We start from the raw sequence: 24,712 nt of genomic DNA on the forward strand, positions 1-24,712 counted from the left end.
AATATCAATTGAAAAATCCAATCCACCCAGATAATATTGGTCATTAGAGGAGCATGGGTGAGAAATTTCCTTTTGGGTCTGGATTTATTTTATTTATGCAGTTTACATAAACCCTTAATTTTGAAGCCAGTTTTCTGTTTTTTTTAAGAACTAGAGGAAAATAGGCTTCCAAGTTAAGATGAAATTCAATACGTTGTCAAATTCTGGATGTGTTAAAATGCTACTTAAATAGATTAAATTTAGACTCAGGTGACATTTTTCTCACCTAAGTTATGTGATCTACTTTTTCATTGTATCTGTCCACAAATCCATCATGAATATTGAAAGCAAAGGCAATAATTTCTGAAAGAGGCTAAATAATGACAGATTTTTTTTATTGATACAGGATAAAATTCTCTTCACAGTGCCTTGAAAGACTTTGGCAATTATAAGCACAATGCATTTATATAAATGTCAATAAGAGACAGCTGCATAAAATAACTGAAAATAAATCCTAAGACAATTCATATACGATTTGCAGAACTAATTTGAATTTGATTGTTTACAATACTTCAGCTGTCTTTAGTGCCAAATTATAGTTAACTTCTGAATCTAAATCAACAATATCACAATTGTCCTGTGGTTTATCCTCATTTTTCTGTTGGTATTGTGTAGTGTTTATGACCTGGTCATTTTTTTCTTCCCTTTGCATTGATGCCTCCTGTTCCTCTTGTAGGAGTTTGTGCTGGGTGGTGAGTATTTCGTCAACAATTTCTTCCAACGCTGCGTTATCATCTGCACAAAGCAGTTCAGCATTTGAATCTTGGATGTCTTGTACTGGAGTTTTAAAAGTGTTCTGTCTTTCATTTACCTTGATTTCCTTCAGCTGAAAATAAAATAATATATTTTTCTTATATAAATAAACGGACTCCTTCCCCCACAAAACAATCTTTTAACTCACTTGCCTAGAGGTGTTTCAAATACCTGTACTGAATTTCTTCCATGATTCACAAAGTAATCTCAGCATCCCCAAATCACATAGAACAGCACGTGTAAACCATGTGCAGATGCATGTGTGTAGAGGAAGTTAGAAAGTGCTCTTAATTATGTGATTAATAACCAATGAAAATGATTTTTTAATATCGTAATTAACAACCAATCATCTTCACATTTTTGGTCCTCACATCTTCCAGCCTAATATTAGTGGCTGAGCCTTCAGACACTGTGACATTTTCCTTTCTCACTCTCTTTTTCTCCCAAATCCCTATGCTCTCTTGCATATTTGTGAAGTGCTTCAAGGTGTTCACCCTCCATGAAAGGTGATATACATAAGTGCAAGTTGTTGCTCTTTAATTACACAATTACAGGCACCTATAATTCTATCTGTACATATGCAGGTAAACATGGTTTGCACATGGTGCATTGTCCACATGTTCAGATAGTTTTTATACATGTCACATAATAGATCCCAGTGTCTACTGATCCATAAAAAGATAGACTTTGTAAAACTAGAAAACTGTGTAAGAGTTTATAAAAATAAATCAAAGTGACTGCTGCATGACTCAGGGATTGCATGATGCCATTTGCTCAAAGGGGACAGTGAAATGTAAGAAGATGAAGACCAAATAGTTAGTAGGTGCACTGATCTAATGGAATGGTGGAACAGGCTCGAGGGGCTGAATGATCTACTCCTGTTGCTATGTTCCTCTGGTTGATAGGTCTATCCATCCTAGACTGTTGGAATGAGTCACTCCTCTTTGCCAGCTGTAGAAACTATATAGCGTCTGAATCCAGCTTCTGGGAGTATTTACCCCATTGTGTAAAAGCTACTCATAGTTTAGCAATTTCATTCAAAGACTAAATGGATGGTGATTTGGACCCCAATGGCTACATTGGGGTCCAAATCACTTCCTAGTGTGAAAATGAGCCAGTTTTGTCCCCTGTGGTTGTTAGCTTATTCCAGCCAGGGGAATGGTAAGAGTGTCACAATTGCCTAAATATTCTTATATTGTGGGGAGGGAAGGGGAACCGACTAAAAATTCATTTCCATTCTTTATCTAGAGGTTGCTGCTGGAAATTGCACAAGTACGGACATCAGGTCATGCTGCTCATGGTTGCATAAGCTGCTGACTTTCACTGTGTCGAGGTTAACACGTGAAGAATGAATACATGGGACCTGGAAGGTGTTCAGAGCATTCAGAACTGCATCTCAGTACCTTCAAGTGAGGATAAGAAAAAGGAGAGATGGTTTTGGGAAATATTTGTGTTATCCTTTGTGCATGTGGAGGAGGGGAAGAGCAAAGTAAAGTTCTTTTTGAAGTTGTGAAGCTCACCGAGAAACATTTTTGGGGATGAATAGAGGGACTACACTTGTAGCAACAACAATTTTCACTTCCACAGCACCTTTCATGTTGGATGAGTATTGCAAAGTGCTCCATTATGTGCTTACATACATTACATGCTTTTTGAAGCATGTAACCTGTATTACAGCTGACCATTCGTTTCTCCATGCTGTTGTCGCATGCAAACGGTGGAAAAGTACAGGTACTCCATGCTTCAACGTCAAAGCTGTAGCCTCCATCATATGTGCAAGCAAGCCAGTTAGTGATCATTCCCTGTGTTTTAAAGTTCTGAACTAGAGCTTTATATTGAAACAAAAAATCCTGGGTTCTGAAGTATCCCTACTGTTTACCGAAAGCAATAATCAGAAATAAAATAAGTTAGGGGTAACTGAAAGAAACCTGTAGTGTGCCTTCCAATACAACTCTTTGTGCTGTAAAATATTTCAAACATGCCAAGCACCATTGCATTGATAAAAGGGCTGAATCTTACAAGTGCATTATAATATAAGAGCGGCCTTATGTGCCAAGGGTTTTATGAAGCAGATTTCAAAGTGGATTCTGCAAGGCCAACAGAAATTATTTTATTTTGGAAAATGGGCTCAAAACATAGATGCACAAGGAAATTTTTACAGAGGTAGAACAACGTGCATTTTCTGAACAGCTCACACTCTTCTAGTCCATGTTATGTTGGAGAAATGGCAGGGTTTTTTTTACGGACTTATTGCATCCTGAGCAATCTTGGAAAATTACAACTTTTTCCTTCTTTTAAAACAAGAGGAGTTGGAAGATTTCTTTTGCACACAGGTAGCTGTTAGAACTTAGGTCACCTTAGCAAAAATGACTGTTGAAACTGACTCCATAACAGCAATTAAAGGAGAATTGAATAAATATTTGAGGAAAACAATATTAAAGCATATGGGGAAAGAGAAGCAGAAAGGAATTAGAGTAGCTAGCTCCAGTAGGGGGAGCTCGCACAGACACCAAGAGCTGAACGGCCTCTTTCTGTGCTGTAAAGTTTCTATGATTTTATGGCTTGGAGTGTACAGATGATGTATGAGCGCACAGATCTGTGTTATGCAGTACCTTTTTCCTTTCCTCTGCGGATATCATGTTGTTTTCAATGTCCTCTATTGTTACATTCTTCTGTTTCAGTGTTTCTTTCCTTAGTTTATCCAGTCTCACTGGGAACTTCTTTAAAAATTTGTCAGCTGACATCATCTGGAATTGACATGGTAATAATAATAATCCTTGCATTTTATATAGTGCCTTTTCACATCTTCAAGACATCTCGAAGCGCTTCACAGAATATGCTGTAAGGTGAATTGACTGTATATTTTGTGGGTGGAACGTGGCAGCCAATTGCACACAGCAGTGTCCCACAAACAGTCATGGATTGCGTGACCAATTATTATTTTTTTGGAAGGAATTATTATCCCTGGAGAAGCGATCCGCCAATCGACTAACAACCGGGTTCCTATTTACTGCGAGGTAAACAGAGGCGAGTGGTGTAAGGAAACTTGCCCCACATTTCACCCTGCTGGGAATTGAACCCAGGTCTCTCGCTTGCGAGACAAGTGCTCTAACCACTGAGCTACAGAACCCCAAATAATACAATATAATTGTATAATAATACAAATGTAATGGGAAATAATTAACACTGGAACTATATGCTAAACACTTGTGTCAAATAAATGGAACAGTACTAAAGTGACAATGGAAACAATTCCACGAATATTTTAATAGTGTAACATAATTAAGGGCACCTGGATGCATTTGAATGTGGTTATTCCATGGGCTATTAGCACTTAGACCCCACTGGCTTTTAGGACATTGTGTCTACTCCAGCAATATTACAAGGGAGGCAATAAAACTGAGGGACCTATTTATGAGGTTTCAATGGAAGCAAAACCAACAAACTGTATGTCAATGGTGCAGTGGGTGCCAATTTGGACCAAGTATATCAGTGTGTAACAGAGCATTTCAGGAATGAAGAGAAACTGAGAATACTTGAAATGAAGAACTGTATGGAATACCCGGTATTTGCGATTCCTGTTATGAAAATTGTGCTTTAGAATTCCCTACTCCCTCCCCTTGTGAAACATATTTCTCTATTATTCCAGGAAGAGTGTGCCAGCAGCTCGTTCGTGCCTTATCTATTGACCGTCAACCACAGAAAATTTAAATCAGATTTAAATTCTGATTGAGTTGTTGTATTAATCCTAGGTTCACATGGAAAAAGGAGATGGATTTGCTCTTTCATAAATGTGCAGATGAGATGATGTCAGTTGGCACATACCAGAGAATTGTGTGCCTCCCGCAGTCCCTCAGGAGGGGTCTGGTTTGGGATGATCCCTTGAACCAAAAGCTCCTGCAGAATGTCTGCAGACTTTGGTCTTTCTCTAATTTCATGCAGCGGCACATTCCTTTTCATCAAACTAGTGGCGGTCAGTGCTAAGTCTAGATGGGAACAATAAAACAATAGTTAAGTAACTATAAATATTCATCTGTTCTGCCAACTATTCTTGCAAATTAAGAGTTCCACAGGTTAAGAGAACACAGACTTTGCATTTTCAATGGATTTCCATTTCTTTCCATAAACATTGGAAATAAATGAGTAATCAAGTTTCTACTACTCCCAATATCACACACATATTTACATGCTTAGAAGTGATTATTATCTACACTTCAGAAATGTAACATGTGTTAGTCTTTTTTTTGTTATCTGAGATACAGTGAACAATATTGTCAATGTATCTTAATCACTGTAAAATAGATTAACTTTACATTTCAAAAGACCGCTCACCACAGCCATTTCTGAAGCATATGTTAATAATCACCTCTGATATTTGTGCGATATTGGAAACAGTAGAAACCTGATAAGTGAACATTGACAATATATACTGTTGTCAGGTGTCAGCCGAGTCAGTTGGTAGCACTCTCGCCTCTAAGTCAGAAGTATGTGGATTGTAGGTTCGTGCTACACATCAGGGCTTTGAACTCAAGAGTCGAGGCTGATACTCCAATACGGTGTGCAGGCAGCACTGCATTGTGGAAGAAACAATACAATACATTTATCTTGTACTTTTCACATTGGGAAGATGTCTCAAAATGCTCGACCCTGCTGGCTTGGCACTCAAGCTGGGGGTGGGAGCTGCAGTGAGTCGGGAAGGTGCAGTCCTATTTGAGACGTTAAAACTGAGGTCCCGTCTGTCTGTTCAGGTGGATGTTAAAGATCCCATGGCACTATTCAAAAAGAGAAGTGAATTTCTCCCGGTGTCCTGGCCAACAACCCCCCACAGAAAAATATTGTAGAAGATTAAATTGGTCATTCACTTTACGGCTGTTTATATGGGGACATTGCTGTGTGAAAATCGTCTGTCTCATTTGCCTACAAAATACACAGTGAAATACAGTCAACTACACGTTATACTAAATCCTGTGAAGCATTTAAGGTGCCCCACCCAACGTGAAAAGTGCTATATCAAATGCAAAGATTATCACACGGTGCACCCAAGTTTTGCTTTTGTGTTTCATATACTTGAGCTTGAACAAACTAAAGTAGATATGGTATTATCTTTTTTTTGAAAATATATATTTATTTACAAATATAATATTTGGTACAACAGAAATCCAACACAAAACGTCCAACATCTTTTGTTACAATTTTTTCCCCTTTCTCCCAATACAAAAAACATTCTGTTGTTTATGGTACATTCCTTCCCCGCACATAGATTGCGCGCACATTTCTTTTGAGACGCTCCCTTTAACACAGTCAGGAGTTTCCCGTGTGCACCATATATATGCACGCGCCCGCACACACCCTGATAAGGCACACTTGCTGCTTTGGGAAGGTGCCCCGATGTGCACCGTACGCGCACGTTTACCACACATACATTTTCAGGACGCTCTTTGGTTACATCTCCAACGTCCTTCTGTACCCTTACATTTATTTCAGTCAGTTTTGGGTGCACTCGTGGGCAACCCGGTGGGTGTGCCCTGAGCGGGTTGTGCTGGAGAGGCTCCTGCCGGGGTCAGACCCCATCTGGCCCTTGTCACGGTTGAGCTGAACTTCAGCTTGTCCCTCAGTATATAGTCCCTGAACCTAGCATGTGCCAGCCTGAGGCAGGTCCTCACCGTCCCCTCGTTCTGCCAGAAGAACACCTGGTTTCGGGAATGCCAAAGGGCCTTCTTTACTGAGTTTATGATCCTTTTAGTTTATGATAAAAGGAGGGGCCCCTTTTATCACCAGCCAGGCCATGTCCTGATGGCTGTTGGTCAGGGCCGGTGACGAGGTGTTTTGCCAGATGTAGCTGGCTGTCGCCGCAGGGTACCTCCCGATCGGGCCTGCTCTCTCCCCCTTTCAAACTGTTTTGACTACCTGCTATGTGGACCTCTTGGTGATGTGCGGGGATCTGGGATGGTGTTCTTCAAGAATTTCTCAACGTAGGATAGGGGGTTCAGCACGCCACATCGGTGTTGAATATTTCGAGGCAGTTGTGCCAGACCCACCCTTCTTAGCATTGGGTACAGGTAGAAGCGTGGTGCGAAGCAAAATTTGTTGCCCACATAGCAGGGCAGCTCCACACAAAGGTGGCCATGAGGATCAGGGTTACGTTAGGGACCACTTTCCCTCCCTTTTCTGGGATTTTGTGCATCATGTCTCTGCGGACACAATCCATCTTGGATCCCCCACACTAGTTGGAAGACGTCTCTGGTGACTGCAGTGGCGTTGTTCCTGGTCAGAGGCCAGACCTGGGCAACGTACAGTAACACCAAAAAGGGCCTCACACTTCCTCACCAGATTTTTCCCGGTGATGTACAGTGAGTGCTGGCGCCACATCACCAGTTTCTTCCTCACTATACCTAGATCTTATCATATCAAAGCATTTCAATACACTTCAAAAATAATCCAGTGTAGTTTTTGAAGTCTAAAGCAGCAGTCATTTGTGCTAGCAAGGTTCCGCAAACACCAGTGCTGCTGTTACTAACAAACAGTCATTAAACTTGACAATAATTACTTGTGAAGCACTTTAAGACATTTTGATGTTATCAGTTTTGCATCAAATGCAAGCATTATTATTACCATGTCCAGGTCAATGGAAGGTCACAAAGTACCTGTGTGAGTACTGCGAGCAATTGCACTGTTCTCTGTCTGCACTATGGCATTCTGCCCACCATCACATTAAGTTTCTCTCAATTCACCCCAGCTCTGAGCAGCAGTAATCTCCCTCTTTTAACATATCTGTTTCAGAACAGCCTCAAGCAGCTCTTCATTGCACACGTAACAAGCTGAGCTGGCTTTTGTAAGTAACACTCAGAAAGCTGTTTGTGGTGAGGTTTTCACCCCAATCCAGTGTAACTTCCAGATTTTTGCTTCAAACAGCTCATTTTAGGAGTTGACTGAAATAGTCTTTCTTAACAAGCTCAATTGTCCTTTGTAAGAAACATTTGCAAACCTGCTTTGGTGTCATTTTTAATCCAGCCCACAATACTGATGATGGGCAAAGCATTGCTGCCATCTTCCAAACATTTATGTGCCCCATTTCTAAAGGTGTGATATATAGTAATTCTAATACTTACATTTGATATAGCCTTAGAACATTAAGAACATCTGAAATCGCTTCACAGCGTTTCTGTAAATTGAAGTGACTGTGTATTTGTAGGCGAAGATATTTACCTCATGTACATCATCGGGACCTATACAGCCCTTAGAAAATCTGGAGCTTTATATCTGCCATTTAGTGGCATGTACAATATTACTGTCAGGTGCACAATACTGACAACATGAAGCTGAGTTGGAGAATAATTTGAGGCCATCCAGGCAATGATGGCCAGATGCCTGACAGACCAGGACTATTTGGCGCTGAGTGAATAATCTGATACGTCAAAGAAGCACACGAAGAGTGTATACATTAATACAAAAGTTTTATTCAAACAGGTTTACTCTCAAACATACGGTAGTCATGTAACTCTCACACAGGAGTTTACAAACATCTCTCCAAAATAAAAAAAGCTAACCATCAAATGACACAGTGCTTCAGATAAATGATGGTTAAAAGGAATAAAGATACCTATAAAGAAGGTTGAGCTTGATATTAAGCTGAATAAATAGTATTATTTTGTGGTTCTTTTTTGGCTGATCCATCTTTTGGAGCATTTGTACTTTGAGAGAAGAGGATGGTCCACTAGTTCATGGGGCTTTGGTGCCACACTCCCTCTTCTCGTGCTCCCTCGTCTTGTTCCAACAACCGATGTATCACTCCGGAACCAGGGAACCGTGTCTTGTATTGCATTTCCAATGCCAAACACAAATTTGCTCAGCCTGTGGGTTCGTTGATGAGGGATCTCAGATTTCTGAGCCTTGTCATTCTCTTCCTTTTTCTTTGTATCTCCAGAAGCATCACTTTGTCCTTCTGGGCTGCTGAGTGCAGGAGCAGCAACAGTAAGGTTGGTTTTCTCCTGCTCCTTTTCATGCATCGTATCGGAGTGGTCTGTGGAAAGGACAGAAAGATCAGACATAATGAAGCTGACTCATGACTGCTGACGTGCGGTCTTGTTTCAAATACACTTGTATTTTTTATGTGTATTTTCATCATTTTAACAGACAGAAGCTTGTGGAGACTGAAGTGAATGATGGTCTTAGGACTTACCACCTGCTGTGGGTCCATGGTGCTGTGCAGTGTCAAATTCCAAATGTTGTGAGTCAGGGCCTCCTGATGGTCCGGAAACTCCACAGCTGGTGTAGCAGTGGAAATGATACCCAAGGAGGGAGCGACTGTTCCGTCTGGTGGTGGAGCTTCAGCTCTTGTATATGAGACCTCTCTGCTGATTTCTCCATAGGCCTCTCTAAGGTACCCAATGTATTGAGGGTATTTCTGTTGTCCTTAGATTCCCTCCAGGTGAGACAGCTACAATTCTTGTTATTTCTTGCAGTAAATCGAGTGCACAATCTGGTTTTGGAGCTTGAAGATCCATTATATGTCTGACTGCACAAGGTGAACCAATTTGAATCCTTACTAAATCATATTTTGAACCTGTCGGGTTACCCCATCAATAACCTTTTTTTAAACTCATGCTCCATAAAATCCCATTTTCACTTTTTTTCTTCTCTTTTTTTTTCTATTGGTTATTTCGACATCCCAGTTACCAGGCATTGGAGTTGTCTGGAATACCTGTCTGAGTGACTAATTCTGACTCAGTTCAGACACTTTTGAGCAGGGACTCACACTGACGGGGTTTGGAAAGAGCAGAGGCCACTTAGTACGTAAGCGTTACTATAATTTTCAAGTACAAGGAGTGAGAACTGTCGTACTTGGCGCCTAATGCGCGGCTTGAGGACAGTGACGTAGAACTTCAGAATTTATTTCTACAAGAGTATAAGGATAAGGTAATGGTAGTTGCAAGCAAGTTGGGTTACCCCATCAATAACCTTTATTTTAAACTCATGCTCCACAAAATCTCATTTTCACTGCTTTTCTTCTTTTTTTCTATGGTTATTTTAAAGTGTTAATTGAACAAAACCTTGCCTTTCATGTGGGATGGACAACTTGAAGTATTTCACCCTAGGTGATAAGGAGCACCGAGCAAGGAGAGGAGGGAATTTATGGATGTTAACAAAAAGCAGAGCCAAAGAGAGATGTTTATATTTTTTAAAATGAGAAACAGCAGTGCAAAGAGACTTTGTGAGAGGGTTCAGGGCAAGATGGCTGAAGGCTCGGCTCCAATAGGGGATAGAGGAAGGAAAGAATAATCAGTAGATGAGAGTTAGATGAGTGGAGGGCACAAGTGGGAGAATAGGGTTGAAAGAGGTTACTTAAGCACGGAGGAATTAGATTAAAGAAATTTGAGAGTTAGGATGAGAATCTTAAAGGCAACCTACTGGGGGGCATAGAGCCAGTGGAGCCTAGTGAGGATGGGAGAAATTGGAGTGTGGAGCCTAGCAAAACTGACATGCAAATTTAACACAACTGCTGATCTTACCATGATTATGATTTCAGTGCTTAGTATTTTGGCATATATCTTCCTTTCTAATTAACAAAGTTTCTACATATCTGGATGACATGGCACATAACTACCTGCAAAACATTGTGAAAATATATGAAGGTTCATATTTTTCTGCATCACCTCACAAGATCATGATAGAGGTATAAATAAAGATGACCGTTCAGCCTATTTGAACTCATCCTTCATCATCAAGCAGTTTGTTCTATGAGTCCAATGTCCTGGCCTCCATCATCTTCCCTGCGTAATCTGTTATGAACATATTTTTGACTTTGATTACTCTCCGTGCATAGAAATACTTGCTGATATCTGCCCTTGGCAACTCTTGAACATGCACACACTTCCCCTGCTACTTTAGGGTATCTTAACATATTGTTCTAGGTTTATTCAAGAGAAATTGAAAACATGTTTCTGAGAATGTTTGGCGATCTGTTAACAGCAGTAATCACTAGCATGACCAACTCACTAGCAATGTTATTTATCTCAGATTAATGCCAGAAATACTTGCGCCTCAGGGTATAATACAGGGGTGGGCAATTATTTTTACTGGCGGGCCACTTCACGAGTTTTGGTGAGCTTCGTGGGCCACACACTTAACATAGATGCAAATGCTTAATAATAGCTCAAAATCAAATCTTACACTTGTATATGCATAAAATAAAGTCTATATAATTGACATTCATTAAAATTAGGTTAAATAAAAACAACTCATTGAGCAGACATTTATTTGATATTTATTCATTTATTCACATATTGATGAGAAGGTGAGAAGCTCACTCAATGGGAAGAATGAAAGCGCTGATGTGTGTTAACCAGACAATTGAAGTCAGGCATCGTCTCTGCTGTTGCAATGCGGAGTGGTGCTGCAAGGTGGTCATCAGTCATCACAGATCTATGTTTTGATTTATTGAATTTCATCACAGAAAATGTCTCCTTGCATATGTATGTTGATCCAAACAGCAAAGCATCCTCCAGGCATGAGCCTTTATTTTTGGAAAGGTATATTCATTAAGAGAGGCGTAAAAACTGGGAAGCAGCACTGATTTGAATTGCTCTGCAAGCAATGGATCACATTGCAGATCAATAAGCTTGAGTTGGAGGTCAAATGGGGCTTTGTCAACATCAAATGAGAAAGGTGAAGAGACCAAAGACAGGTAATTTTCAATCAAATTGAAATCCTGGAATCGGTGAGAAAATTTGGCATGAAAGTCAAGCAGTGACGAAGTATATTTTTTACAACAACAACAAGATTACATTTGTATAGCACCTTTCATGTCAGGAGGACGTCCTAAGGTGTTTTAATGCTTTGATTACAAACAGTAATCTGCTGCAAAGTTGGAAAGTGGGCGAACAGTCTGTTTCCTATCTGACGCGATAAAAGAAATCATTTTGTTATAAATGACTTTACTGCAATACAAATCGTGCACAAAGACTCCCTTCCATTGCAGTTTTGAATTCAGTTCATTCATGTGGCCCATGATATCAACGGCAAATGCGAAATCAGATTTGCATCATTCAGCTGTGGGAAATCTGAATCTTTTTGTTTCATGTCCAAAAATAAATCAATCTCTGTTCTCAGTTCCCACACTCTTTTCAAGACCTTTCCTAAACTTAGCCATCTTACATTCGTGTGATATACAACATCCGTGTGCTCGGATTCCAATTCCTCAAGCAGTCACAAATTGCATGTGGTTTAATCCTCTTGCTCGAATGTAGTTGACCACTTTTGTAACTGTGTCCATGACATTGCTTAGTTTTAGAACACTCTTACAGAGGACCTCTTGGTGGATAATGTAGTGTAGAAAAACAAGATTCTGTTCTGGATTTGTTTCTTTGCCTTGATCTTGAATTCTTTTCAGTAACCCAACATTTTTGCCTGTCAGGTTTGGGCTTCCATCGGTGGTCACATTCACCAATTTTTTACATAGGAACATAGGAATTAGCAGCAGGAGTAGGCCATTTGGCCACTCGAGCCTGCCCTGCCATTCAATAGGATCATGGCTGATCTTCTAACCTAACACCATCTGCCCGCCTTATCCCCATATCCCTTAATTCCTCTATGCTTTAGAAACCTATCAATCTCAGTCTTGAATATGTTCAAGGACTGAACATCTACAGCCTTCTGAGGTAGAGAATTCCATAAATTCACTACCCTCTGAGTGAAGAAGTGTTTCCTCAACTCTGTTCGAAAGGGCTGTCCCTTAATCTTAATACTGTGACCCCTAGTTACAGATTCTCAAGCCCCAGAAAAATTTTATATGTTTCTATAAGATCACCCTTAATTCTTCTATATTTTAGAGAATATAGGCCTAGTTTACTCAAACTATCCTCATAGATCAACCTCCTTATCCCAGGAACTAACCTAGTGAATCTACGCTGCACCCCCTCTAAGGCAAGTATGTTCTTCCTTAAATAAGACCTAAACTGCACACAATATTCTAGGTGCGCTCTCACCAAGGCCCTAAACAGTTGCAGCAAGACTTCCCTACTCTTGTATTCTAGCCCTTTTTGCAATAAACGCCAACATGCCATTAGCCTTCCTAGTTGCTTGCTGTACCTGCATACTAACTTTTTGTGACTGGTGTACAAGGACACCCAATCCCTCTGAACCCTAACACTATCTAGTCTCTCCCCCTCCAGAAAATAATCTGCTTTTCTGTTTTTACTACTTAGGTGAATAACTTCACACTTCCCCACATTATATTCCATCTGCCACCTTCTTGCCCATTCACATAGCCTATCTATATCCGTTTGCAATCTTTTTGTGTCATCCTCAGAGCTTACTCTCCCACCTAGCTTAGTATCATCGCAAATTTAGATATTTTAAGATCTATGTCCTCATCCAGACCATTGATATAGATTGATATATAGCCTCCTGTATAGAGTCAGTTTACCCATCCTCCTCACATGCTTCCTTGTCCACACAGGTTGCAAATATCTTGTACCTGTTGGACAAGGTTAAAGCCCGGGGCTTCTCCGCCACTCTCTCTGGGGTCCCCTTACCTGCTTGACTTTGTACCCTTTGCTAGGCCTCGGCTCCGCCCCGCTCCACTCCTAATTTTAAGATACACTTATTCACTGCCTCCAAAAAGTCTTCTCCAGTTGTCGTGTCTTTCATTGACTGCATTGATGCCAATTCTTCTGTGAGCTCAAAATGTTTGGTGATACCTCGAATAAAAATTATCAACTAGGCTGTGTCTTTGACATCACAACTCTCATCGAGTGCCAGTGAAAAACATGCAAGATTGCTTACTTTATTTTTTTAATTGCAGATACAGCTTCTCAGAGATATCTCCGATACATCTCACAATAGTTTGCCTTGGCAAGCTAATGTTCTCAAACTGCTTTTTCTTATCTGGGTGTAAAATCGAGGCAGAGCCAACCAAACATTGCTTTATAAATTCTCCTTCAGAGGATAGTTTGCTGTTCTTGGCGATTTTGCATGCAATCACGTAACTCACTCTTTTAATCTCATCCTAGGACACAAATTGTTTTATGGAAATGCTTTGCTCTTTTTGCATTCGAACAACCATCTCATCAGCTTTCTTTCCTTTCTCTTTGGCAGAAACATTCTTATATTTGCAAGCATGTTTGTTCTCAAAATGGGGATTCAAGTTGTAGTCTTTGAGCACTCACACACATTCTTTGCAAATTAAGCACACAGCTTTTCCACTCACAGTGGTACAAAAATATGTAGAAGTCCATTCTTTGTTGAATATTTGGCCTTCAGCGTCCACTTTCCGCTTCTTTGATAAACTCATTTTGAATTAACGTCCTCTTCAGTGAAAAGTACTGCCGCGGTTTCAACGTGATTGAAAATTTGCCGATCGGTACATTTCTGACGTCAGCCTGATTCAACCCTTAAGGGAGCGTGCGCACAACTAAGCAGTGCGATTGGCTGATGTTCCCGGTCAGATTCAAGTGCGAAATTTGTGGGACTTTCTGGGACTGAACGAACAATAATTTTTTCTATTGCCAGACACAATGACGGGCTGGATAGAATCATTTGGCGGGCTGGATATGGCCCCCGGGCCGTATTTTGACCACCCCTGGAATAATGCCTCACCACATAGAGGTGATTATGTCCCCTATGTTTGTGAGCATCATCATGTTTGGAGAATGAGACCTACAAGGCTGAATCCTAATTTCAATGGGTTTAAATTCTGATATTGGCCAGATTAAACCAAACAGGTTCAATTCGGATGGCTTCAGATTTAGAATCTGGATCACTGCATATCCCTAACGAATTATTACTAAATAGTCCTTTGTTTATTTACTGGGTAAAATGTAGAATATAAGAGGCTGCTGGGGAAAAAATTCTGGGGAGCATTCCACACATCACCTTTTATTTCGGGAGGATATCCCAAGGCGCTGACTGTGCACCACCAAAGCTTCTGCATATATCGCTCACTGTAATTTTAACCTGTGGATTACTGAGTGTGCTGTAAAATTGATCTCTGATCCCTATGATTTGGATTGAACCCAATCCACTTTGTTGTTGTATGGTTCTGTAGGGAAATGACTATGGGCAATCCAGCACTTCCTGGTAGGTGCAGACACACATGATCCATTATTAATACCACAACCATTCAGAGAAGTGTTTGCAAACACAATACACGGTCACCTTGATGAGGCAAGGTAGCCCAGCATCCTGTTTGCTTTTGTGCTAACTGGAAGGGCCTTTGCACTTTCCACTGTACAGAACTCAGCACCTTAGTGCAATACATGTGATCATTATCAAAATCTTGTGATACATGTTGAGAGGTACTCCCATTATGAGATACTAAATCAAATGTAAGGATTATTATTATTATATATTAATATTGGAGTGTAATCTTAAACACAATATTCACATACTTAGTAACTTGTTGCTAGTAACCAGATGTGCATCACACTGATCCAAAACACCTAGTAGTTTCCATCAATGCAGTAGGAGTTCTAGTTTGTAATTACCCTCTGGGTAAAGAAATAGTTCCTGGTTCCTCATCCAAAACTCTGCCGGCCGCATTCTCACCCGCACTATACTCCGCACCGCGATTATCTCAGGCCTTGCTAAACTCATTGGTTTCCTGTCACAAAGCGGATCGACTTCCAGATCCTCACTCTAGTGTTTAAATCCCTCTACACCTTGGCATCCCCCTATCTCTCCAACCTCCTCTCCTCACAGCACTACCCGTTGTCTCCGCTCTACTGGTTCTGGCCGCTTCCTTGTTCCTCGTATCCTCCGTTCCACCAATGGCAGCTGTGTCTTCAGTCATTATGCCCCGAAGCTATGGAACTCCCTCCCTCAATCCCTTTCTCTTGCCCCCTCTTTCCCCGTTTTCAGGTGTCGCCTGAAGACCTTCCTCTTAGACTGTGCCCCTGGTCACCTTCCCCTGGCTTGGCATCGGGCTCCACCATTGTTAAGTGCTCTGGGCCGCCGTCCGACGTGGAGGGCGCTATGTAAATGCAAGTTGGTGTTGGTGGTGTCAGTCCTGAAATTGTCATTTGCAACCTAACCATGTTCTCTTGTTTTGCTGTCTCGGTGCATACATAATTATTGTTTTAAGTTTACTTTCTCAATCACATTTGAAATCTTATATACTTCTATATAGCACCCACTGAGACATCGCTTTACAAGATTTAGGACTAGTTCCATCTAGTTCGCCTTCCACCTTCCTGGCAGTTACATGCACATATGTCCAGAATATGTCATGATCTATATTGTCTTTCCCCTTTAGAATCTTAAAGACAGCAATCATGTCGCCTCTCAATCTTCTCTTTTCCAGCGTGAACAAGCCCAGTTTACTTAGCTGCCCCCTCTCAAACAAAGCCCTTACCATCCACGACTTCATCCTGGATGAGCATATTGACATCCTAGAGCTCACAGAGCCCGATGAAGCCGCACCCCTCATTGAAGCCTCCCCCACTGGCTACACCTTCCACCCCCCACCCCCTCCCCGGCCCCAACCGTTGTGGCTGTTGGGTGGCCCTCATTTCTCAAACCTCCCTTGGTCTATACCCCTATTCCTCTGGCTGTTTCCCCTCATTTGAGCACCTCACCCTGTACCATCCCTCCTCTCTCTCCCTCAAAATTCTCCTAGGCTACCTTCCCACCAAACCTCCTGGCTCCTTCCTCAAGGATATCTCCTGTCTCCTCTCATCCCTGTCCCTCTGCACTGAATGCCTGTTTATCATGGGTGATTTCAATCTTCACTTCAACTCCTCCTGCCCCACCTCATCTGACTTCACTGCCAGCCTCTCCACTCTAAACCTCACCCTCCATATTAATTCCCCGACCCACAACCGCGGCCATCCCTTTGACCTTGTCATCACCCTTGGCCTAGACATCTCTGGTCTGTCCATCACAGACAAGGCTATCCCTGACCACTTCATCTCCCTCTCTTCCCATATCCCCCTCCCCTCCTCTTTTTCTGCCTGTGGAAAAAGCTTCTGCCCAACTCCTTCACAAACTCCCTCTCATCCTTGGACCTTCTCTCCCTCTGGCCTTCCATCTGCAATGATCCTGATGCAGCCGTCGAGTTGCTAAACGATTGCCTCTCCTCCACCTTTAATTTCCTTGTTCCCCTGAAATTCAGGACCATCTCCAAACCTACCCACTCCCTGGTACAACAGTCACCTCTGCTCCCTCAAATCCCAAACCCAGTTGCTTGAGCACAGATAGCACAAAACCGGCCTCACACATTATCGCCAGCTATGGACGGAGCATCTTCACACCTACCGCCGCTCCCTCTCGCAAGCCCAAACTGTATTCTACTCACAGGTCATTCTGGAAGCCAAAAATAACTCCAAAATCCTACTCTCCACCATCCACCACCTCCTCCTCGTGGCCTATCAAGCACCCTCAATCCTGACATCCAATGCCAAGTGCAAAGAGGTCTTAGATTTCTTTATCTCTAAGATAGGTAACATCCACCCGGCCACCGCCTCCTCCTCCTCTTCCTCCTGCCCCATGTCCCCCATCCACTCCAACCCCCATTCCTTCTCCATCACCCACTCCTACTCCCAAAGCTCCATGCATGGACCCAACCTACATTTCTTTGTCACCATCTCTCCTTCCTCCCTCTCATCCTCCATCACCAGGATGAAACTCACCACCTGATGCTTCGACCCCCTCCCCACCCAGCTGCCGGTTGCTCAACTCCCCCTCCTCTGCCCACTGCTGGCAGACACCATTTCTCAGGCTCAGTCCCACTCCCCCTCAAAACAGCTGTCATCACCCCCCTCCTTTAAAAACCTACTCTCGATCCATTCAACCTAATGCACCATCGTCCCATTTCAAACCTGCCTTTCCTGGCCAAAAGCCCTGGAACCCGTTGTTGCAAACAACGCTCACATCTCGCCCTCCACTGCCTACTCAAACCCCTCCAGTCTGGTTTCCACCCAGCCCACAGCACAGAGACAGCGCTCGTAAAAGTAAAATAATAACATCCTCTCTCTCTGTGATTTGGGCTCCATCTGCCTTCTCATTCTCCTGGACCTCTCTGCTGCATTCGACACAGTCAAACCATGCCATCCTCCACCACCACCGCTCCTCCCTCATCCACCTCAGTGGGACCACACTCTTATGGTACAAATGCTACTTAACAAACCTAATATTATTATATTATTATACTTAACAAACCTCTAGCACTTAATCTCAGCAAATGTTTTTTCCTCTCGCCCCACTCGGGGGGCTACCCCAAGAGTCCATTCTTGGCACCCTTCTTTTCCTCATCTACACGCTCCCGCTCTGCGATGTCATCCGCAGACTTGGGGTCAACTTCCACATGTATACGGATACAACAACAACAACAACTTGGATTTATATAGCGCCCTCCACGCCGGACGGCGTCTGGATGACACCCAAATCTACTTATCGTCTTCCAGCTGCAATTCCCGGTCCGCTGATGTCCTGTCAGCTTGTTTGACGGATGTCAAGGCCTGGATGAGCGCAAAGTTCCTGCACCTGAATGTTGGCAAGATGGAAGCCATACTCTTTAGCTTCCTTCAACGTCTTCTCTCCTGCAAGTCCAAACTCCTCAACCTCCCCGGGCTCTCCCTCAGAATCTCCGAACCTGTGTGCAACTTAGGCGTCAGGTTCGATCCACAGCTTTCCTTTCTTCCCCACATCTGTTTCCTCACTAGGACCCTTTTTTTCCACCTCTGCCACATTGCCCGGCTCCATCCGTCCCTCACAACCAACCCTTGTCCACGCCTTCGTCTTCCCGGCTGACCTATTCTAATGCTCTCCTCACTGGTCTCCCCAGCTCCACATACACAAAATCCAATGAATTAAAAACTCCACCATCCGGATTACTCACCCACACGAAACTCCATACCCCAATCACACCAGTCCGTGCCAGGTTTCACTGGCTCCCAAGGTCAGTCCTTTAGAACTGAGTCGAGAAAACATTTCTTCACTCAGAGGGTAGTGAATTTATGGAATTCTCAAGACTGAGATTGATAGATTTTTAAAAACTAAAGGGATTAAGGGATATGGGGATACAACAACAACAACAACAAGATTTCATTTATAGAGCGCCTTTCACGTCGGGAGGACGTCCCAAGGCGCTGTACAGTTGGGTCAGGACCCGAGCATTGGGGGGAAATGGTCAGGGTGAGGGGAGGGAAGGGAGGGAGCGAGGAGGGGGTAGAGAGTCGAGAGGGGAGCTGAAGGCACGGTCAAAGAGAAAGGTCTTGAGACCGGCCTTGAAGGAGGAAAGGGAGGAGGCGGCGAAGGCACTGGGGGATAGAGTTCCAGAGCCTCGGGGCTGAGAGGCTGAAGGCCCGGCCACCGATGGTAGGGCGGTTGGGGCCGGGGGTGTGGAGCAGCCCGGAGCCAGAGGAACGGAGGGTACGGGCAGGTAAATTGGGGGATAGTAGGTCGGAGAGGTAGGAGGGAGCAAGGCCGTGAATGGCCTTGTAGGTGAGGATGAGAATCTTGAATTCGATCCTCTGGGGGATGGGGAGCCAGTGGAGGTGAGCGAGGGTGGGAGTGATGTAGTCCCGAAGCCTGGTGCGGGACAGTACACGAGCTGCAGAGTTCTGAATGACCTGCAGCTTGTGGAGGGAGGTGCCGGGAAGGCCGGCGAGGAGAGAGTTCCCATAGTCCAGCCTTGAGGTGATAAAGGCGTGGACCAGAGTTTCAGCAGCGTGAGGGGTGAGGTAATGTCTGGCGACATTCCGGAGGTGATGGAAGGCGGTGCCAGTTGTGGCGCGGATATGAGGGAGAAAGGACAGCTCAGGGTCGAACAGAACCCCGAGGTTCCTGATGGCTTTGAGAGGTGGAGAGTGCAGCCTTGGATGCTGATGCTGTCAGCGCCTGAGGTGCGGAGGCGCTGATGTGAGCCAATCAGGAGGGCCTCAGTTTTGCGCACGTTGAGCTGAAGAAAGTTGTCTCTCGTCCAGGACTCGATGTCGGACAGACAGGCTGTCAGGACATCGGGGGTCGTGGAGTTGAGGGTAGAGGAGGAAAGGTAGAGTTGGGTGTCATCCGCATACATGTGGAAGTTAACCCCATGTCTGCGGATGATGTCACCAAGGGGGAGCATATAGATGGTGAAGAGGAGGGGACCGAGGACAGAGCCCTGAGGGACACCGCACGAGACAGTGCGGGGGCCGGAGGAAAAACCATTTGTGGAGACAAAGTGGAGATGTTGGTAGAGGTACGACCTAAACCACTCAAGGACAGGGCCTTGAAGGTTGAGGTGGGAGGACAGGCGGTGGAGGAGGATAGCGTGGTCGACCGTATCGAATGCTGCCGATAGGTCGAGGAGGACGAGGAGGCAGAGGGAGCCCTGGTCACAGATGGTCAGGATGTCATTGGTGACCTTGACCAGGGCAGTTTCTGTGTTATGGGCAGCACGGAAACCCGACTGAAGGGGTTCGAATAGTGAATGGTTGGAGAGGAAAGAGCGCAGCTGGGAGGCGACAACTCGTTCCAGGACCTTGGACAGGAAGGGGAGGTTGGAGATGGGCCGGTAGCTTGATAGCTGCGACGCATCAAGGGAGGGCGGGTAAATGGAATTAGGTTAGAAGATCAGCCATGATTTTATTAAATGGCGGGGCAGGCTTGAGGGGCCGAATGGCCTACTCCTGCTGCTATTTCTTATGTTCTTATCACACCATCAAAGAAAACCAGCAAATTAGATTGAACCTACATTGGCTATCATATATGATTTTATTTCTGTCCAAGTGCTCAATGATTTTATCCTTGATAAGAATCTCCATAACTTTACCCACGATGGACGTCAAACTTAATGGTCTCTAATTTCCTGGGTCACTTTTGTTACCTTTCTTATAAATAGGAGAAACATCCGCCTTTCTCCAGTTCCCCGGCACTTCTCCAATATTTGATGATTTCTGAAAGATTTGTGCCAGTGTTTCTGCAACTTTGTTCCTTAAAGATCCTCGGATGCAATTTATCCGGCCTCTAAGATTTATTTACCTTAAGTTTGCACAGCTGTTTGGAAACCATGCTAACAGTGATATGAATAGTGTCGCAACTTTCTTCTTCAATACCTTTGAGTTCTCTTTCCAGATCAGACAGGTTGCCGATCTCCTTCTTAGTAAAAAAAAACCTATTGAGCACTATTACAGCCTGTGTAGCATTATTTTTCATGTCCTCTCCCGAACCCACCTTCAATGAACCTATTCGATTGCTTGGTTTTCTTTTACTCTTAATGTAACTGAAAAACGTTTTGTTATTATCCTTTGTTTCTCTTGCCATATTCAATTCAAAGTTTTTCTTTGCCATTCTGATGCCTTTTTTTTACAGTCTGATGCCTTCTTGGTATTGAATCAGACTGTGTATACACCTGTGTATGAATTTCGGAGACTTGAACTCAACTGATTTGGCAAAAGAGCCCAGCGTCCTGTTTGTTTTTTGTGCTAACTGAAAGGATCTTTGGATTTTCCACTGTGCCGAACTCAGCATTTTACTGCCAATTCAAAGAAAACTGGCCAATGCTTCAAGTCAGGTATATTCAGGAGCAATAAATATGATCAATATCAAAGTTTATTGTGAAACACTTGCAGGTATGATAGCCTGGATAGAAAAGTGCCAAAATTTGCCAAAAATCGCAGAGGGGTGCACAAATTTTGCAGAGAATTGTGGGGGTTTGGGGCAGATTTTGCAGAAAATGACAGGGAGTTCATTGGTCCTATTGAAGTGCATTTTACTGCCAACCTACATTTTTTCACTTCATTGATAAAAATGAAACCTGAGGAAATAACACATATTAGATTGTTGCAAAAAATATTAATTGCTTCCTTAACAAAAACTGGGTGCTCTTTTTCGGTAGCATGGCTACAAGGGCTTTTAGGGCCCAGCACCGCACACAGACCCAATATGCATCTTCTATTACGGACCAAAGCCATCAAGCAAAAGAATGGAACTTATTATTGCATCACAAACTTAATAATAGAATACAACAACAATATTTATAGAGAGCCTTTCATGTTGGGAAGACGTCCCAAGGTGCTGGACAGTCAGGGGTCAGGACCCGAGCATGGGGGAGGGGGGTAAGGATGAGGGAAGGCAGAGAGGTGAGAGGGCGACCGAAGGCACGATCGACGAGGAGGGTCTTGAGACCGGCCTTGAAGGAGGCAAGGGAGGAAGCGAGGCGAAGGGACTGTGGGATGGAGTTCCACAGTGTGGGGGCAGAGAGGCTGAAAGCCCGGCCACAGATGGTAGGGCAGGTCGGGCAGAAGACAAGGAGCAGGCCGGAGCCTGATGAACAGAGGGAGCGGGCAGGTTGGTAGCGAGTCAGCAGGTCAGAGAGGTAGGAGAGGGCAAGACCATGGATGGCTTGAAAGTGAGGACGAGGATCTTGAACTCGATCCTCTGGGGGATGGGGAGCCAGTGGAGTCGGGCGAGGGTGGGAGTGATGGGGTCACGGAGCCGGTGCATGAGAGTACACAAGCTGCAGAGTTTTGGATGATTTGCAGCTTGTGAAGGGAAGAGTTGGGAAGGCCGATGAGGAGGGAGTTTCCATAATCGAGCCTTGATGTGACGATCGCGTGGGTGAGGGTTTCGGCAGCCTGAGGGGTGAGGCAGTGTTGAAGTCTGGCAATGTTGCGGAGGTGATAGTAGGCAGTGCGGTCATGGCGCGGATGTGGATGAGAAAGGACAGTTCAGGGTCAAACAAGACACCCAGGTTCCTGACTGGCTTAGTGAGGATACAATGAAATGTGCACACAGAGTACCCTGATATAAGATACAATCAAGACCTTGGTCTCACCTCAGTAATGTTTTTTGGCCAATTTACTAAGCATGTAAACTAATCTCCCATTTTAATCACTAATCTATTTCCGTCAAACAAAACTAATGCTTAAAACAACTGCAGTATACCTTACTTATGCTATATCTTACTTTCAAAATTGTTTGGCAAACATAGGTTTGTACAGATTCAGATAAAGCATTACATCATTCTGTTAACCCAATCACATTTATTTTATGTCTCTTATTTTTATGGAAACAAGAAAATGCCATTAAATGCTGACCTGGACGTGCTCATACTGCTGGCTGGCACTCAATGATATTTCCCTTTCGTCCTACGCTCAAAAGCAGAACTATACACCCGCAGGCATTTCTTTATTTGGCGTTGTTAAAAATCATGTTTACTCAACCTCCACCTGCTCAATTCCAACTGGATCTTTTAATCTGATCTGAGACAAGGAATCATAAATGCATGCTGCTATGGAAGAGGAAAGGTGTGGAACCTATTGCTTTCTATATAAGCAAAATGCAAAATACTGCAGATGCTGGAAATGTGAAACAAAAAGAGAAGTCGCTGGGAGCACTCAAAAACAATAACAACAACACTCAGCGGGTCAGGCAACATCTATGGAGAAAGGAAAGTGAGTCAACGCTTTGGGTCCACGACCCTTTGTCAGTTCTGACGAAAGGTCGTGGACCCGAAAAGTTGACTCACTTTCCTTTCTCCACAGATGCTGCCTGACCCGCATGAGTGTACCCAGCGATTTCCTCTATTGCTTCCCGTGTTGACACATCAACCTTGAGCCGGTGTAGCAAGGTTGGTGCTTGCTAACCGCGTTGCTCCAGTATTCAACTGCCTACTCAAGTGGCCTTGCGGGATGTGCAAACAGTTTTGAGTCAAAGCGGTTTAATGAATTTCGGGAGCTGGCTGACTCAAAGACTCCCACCTCCCAAACTCCTTGCTGCAGGTGTAGACTGGCACAGGATTTGATATCAGAAGAGGGTCTGGATAACCCTTTCACCCTTGTGCAACAGAAGGCAAGATTGCCAGCCATGTAATATCTTCCATTCACTATTCAAAATAAGTTTCTCCATACCATCATTAAATCCATTGTGCAGCAACGTTCCATTTGGTCTCCTTAAAGGTGGCAGGGAGTGTAGCACTGATCCCGGCAAAAATAACTCCTCGTCTTGAGCCACGCTTTCTGAGGTGAGCTTCAACACAGGCGAACCATCTAGGAGATTTGTTCTGGTGTTACTCTTATTGGGTCTAATCTGCACGGGGGTAAGAAATTAAAAAGAAAACACATAACCCATTAACATCGATGAAATCCGGTCAGATAGGGCGGCGGGAGACGGAATAGCTGAGTCGGAGTGGAATTTGGCTTGGTGTGGGGTGGTGGTGGTGTGCGGTGGTATATGGTGGTGGTGTGGGTGTGGTGGGGTGGTGGTGTGGGTGTGGTGGGGTGTGGGTGGTGTGTGGGTGTGGGTGGTGGGGTGGGTATGGGGTGGTGTGGTGTGGGGTGTGGGTGGTGTGGGGTGTGGGGTGGGGGTGGTGGGTGGGGTGGGTGTGGGTGGTGGTGGTGGGGTGGGGTGGGGTGGGTGGGGTGTGGGTGGTGGGGTGGGGTATGGGTGGTGTGGTGTGGGGTGTGGGTGGTGTGGGGTGTAGGGTGGGGTGTGGGTGGGTGTGGGGTGGTGTGGGGTGTGGGTGGGGTGTGGGTGGGGTGTGTGTGACGGGGTGTGGGTGGGGTGTGGGTGGGGTGTGGGTGGGTGGTGTGGGTGGGGTGGGGTGTGGGTGGGGTGGGTGGGGTGTGGGTGGTGGGGTGGGGTATGGGTGGTGTGTGTGGGGTGTGGGTGGTGTGGGGTGTGGGTGGGGTGTGGGTGGGGTGTGGGTGGTGGTGGGGTGTGGGGTGGGGTGTGGGTGGGGTGTGGGTGTGGGTGGTGTGGGGTGGGGGTGTGTGGGTGGGGTGTGGGTGGTGGGGTGGGGTATGGGGTGGTGTGGGGTGTGGGTGGTGTGGGGTGTGGGTGGGGTGTGGGTGGTGTGGGGTGTGGGGGGTGTGGTGGTGGTGTGGGGTGTGTGTGGTGTGTGTGTGGTGGTGGTGTGTGGGGTGTGGGTGGTGTGGGTGGGGTGGGGTGTGGGTGGGGTGGGGTGTGGGTGGGGTGGGTGGGGTGGTGTTGGGGTGGGGTA

General features: G+C 44.4%; 1 protein-coding gene across 1 annotated transcript; it reads right to left on the reverse strand.

Annotated features, from left to right (window-relative positions):
• Nucleotides 1-408: 408 nt before the first annotated feature.
• stmnd1 (stathmin domain containing 1) lies at nucleotides 409-23,859 on the reverse strand. Its single transcript, XM_007902579.2, has 4 exons — nucleotides 23,622-23,859; nucleotides 4,618-4,778; nucleotides 3,405-3,539; nucleotides 409-865 (listed from the first exon to the last, which is right to left on the reverse strand). The coding sequence occupies exons 2-4, from the start codon at nucleotides 4,750-4,752 to the stop codon at nucleotides 542-544; spliced, it is 594 nt and encodes a 197-aa protein (XP_007900770.2). The 5' UTR covers nucleotides 4,753-4,778; nucleotides 23,622-23,859; the 3' UTR covers nucleotides 409-541.
• Nucleotides 23,860-24,712: the final 853 nt, after the last annotated feature.

Source organism: Callorhinchus milii, unplaced genomic scaffold, assembly GCF_018977255.1.
Source record: "Callorhinchus milii isolate IMCB2004 unplaced genomic scaffold, IMCB_Cmil_1.0 Scaffold2, whole genome shotgun sequence".
Lineage (NCBI taxonomy): Eukaryota > Metazoa > Chordata > Chondrichthyes > Chimaeriformes > Callorhinchidae > Callorhinchus > Callorhinchus milii.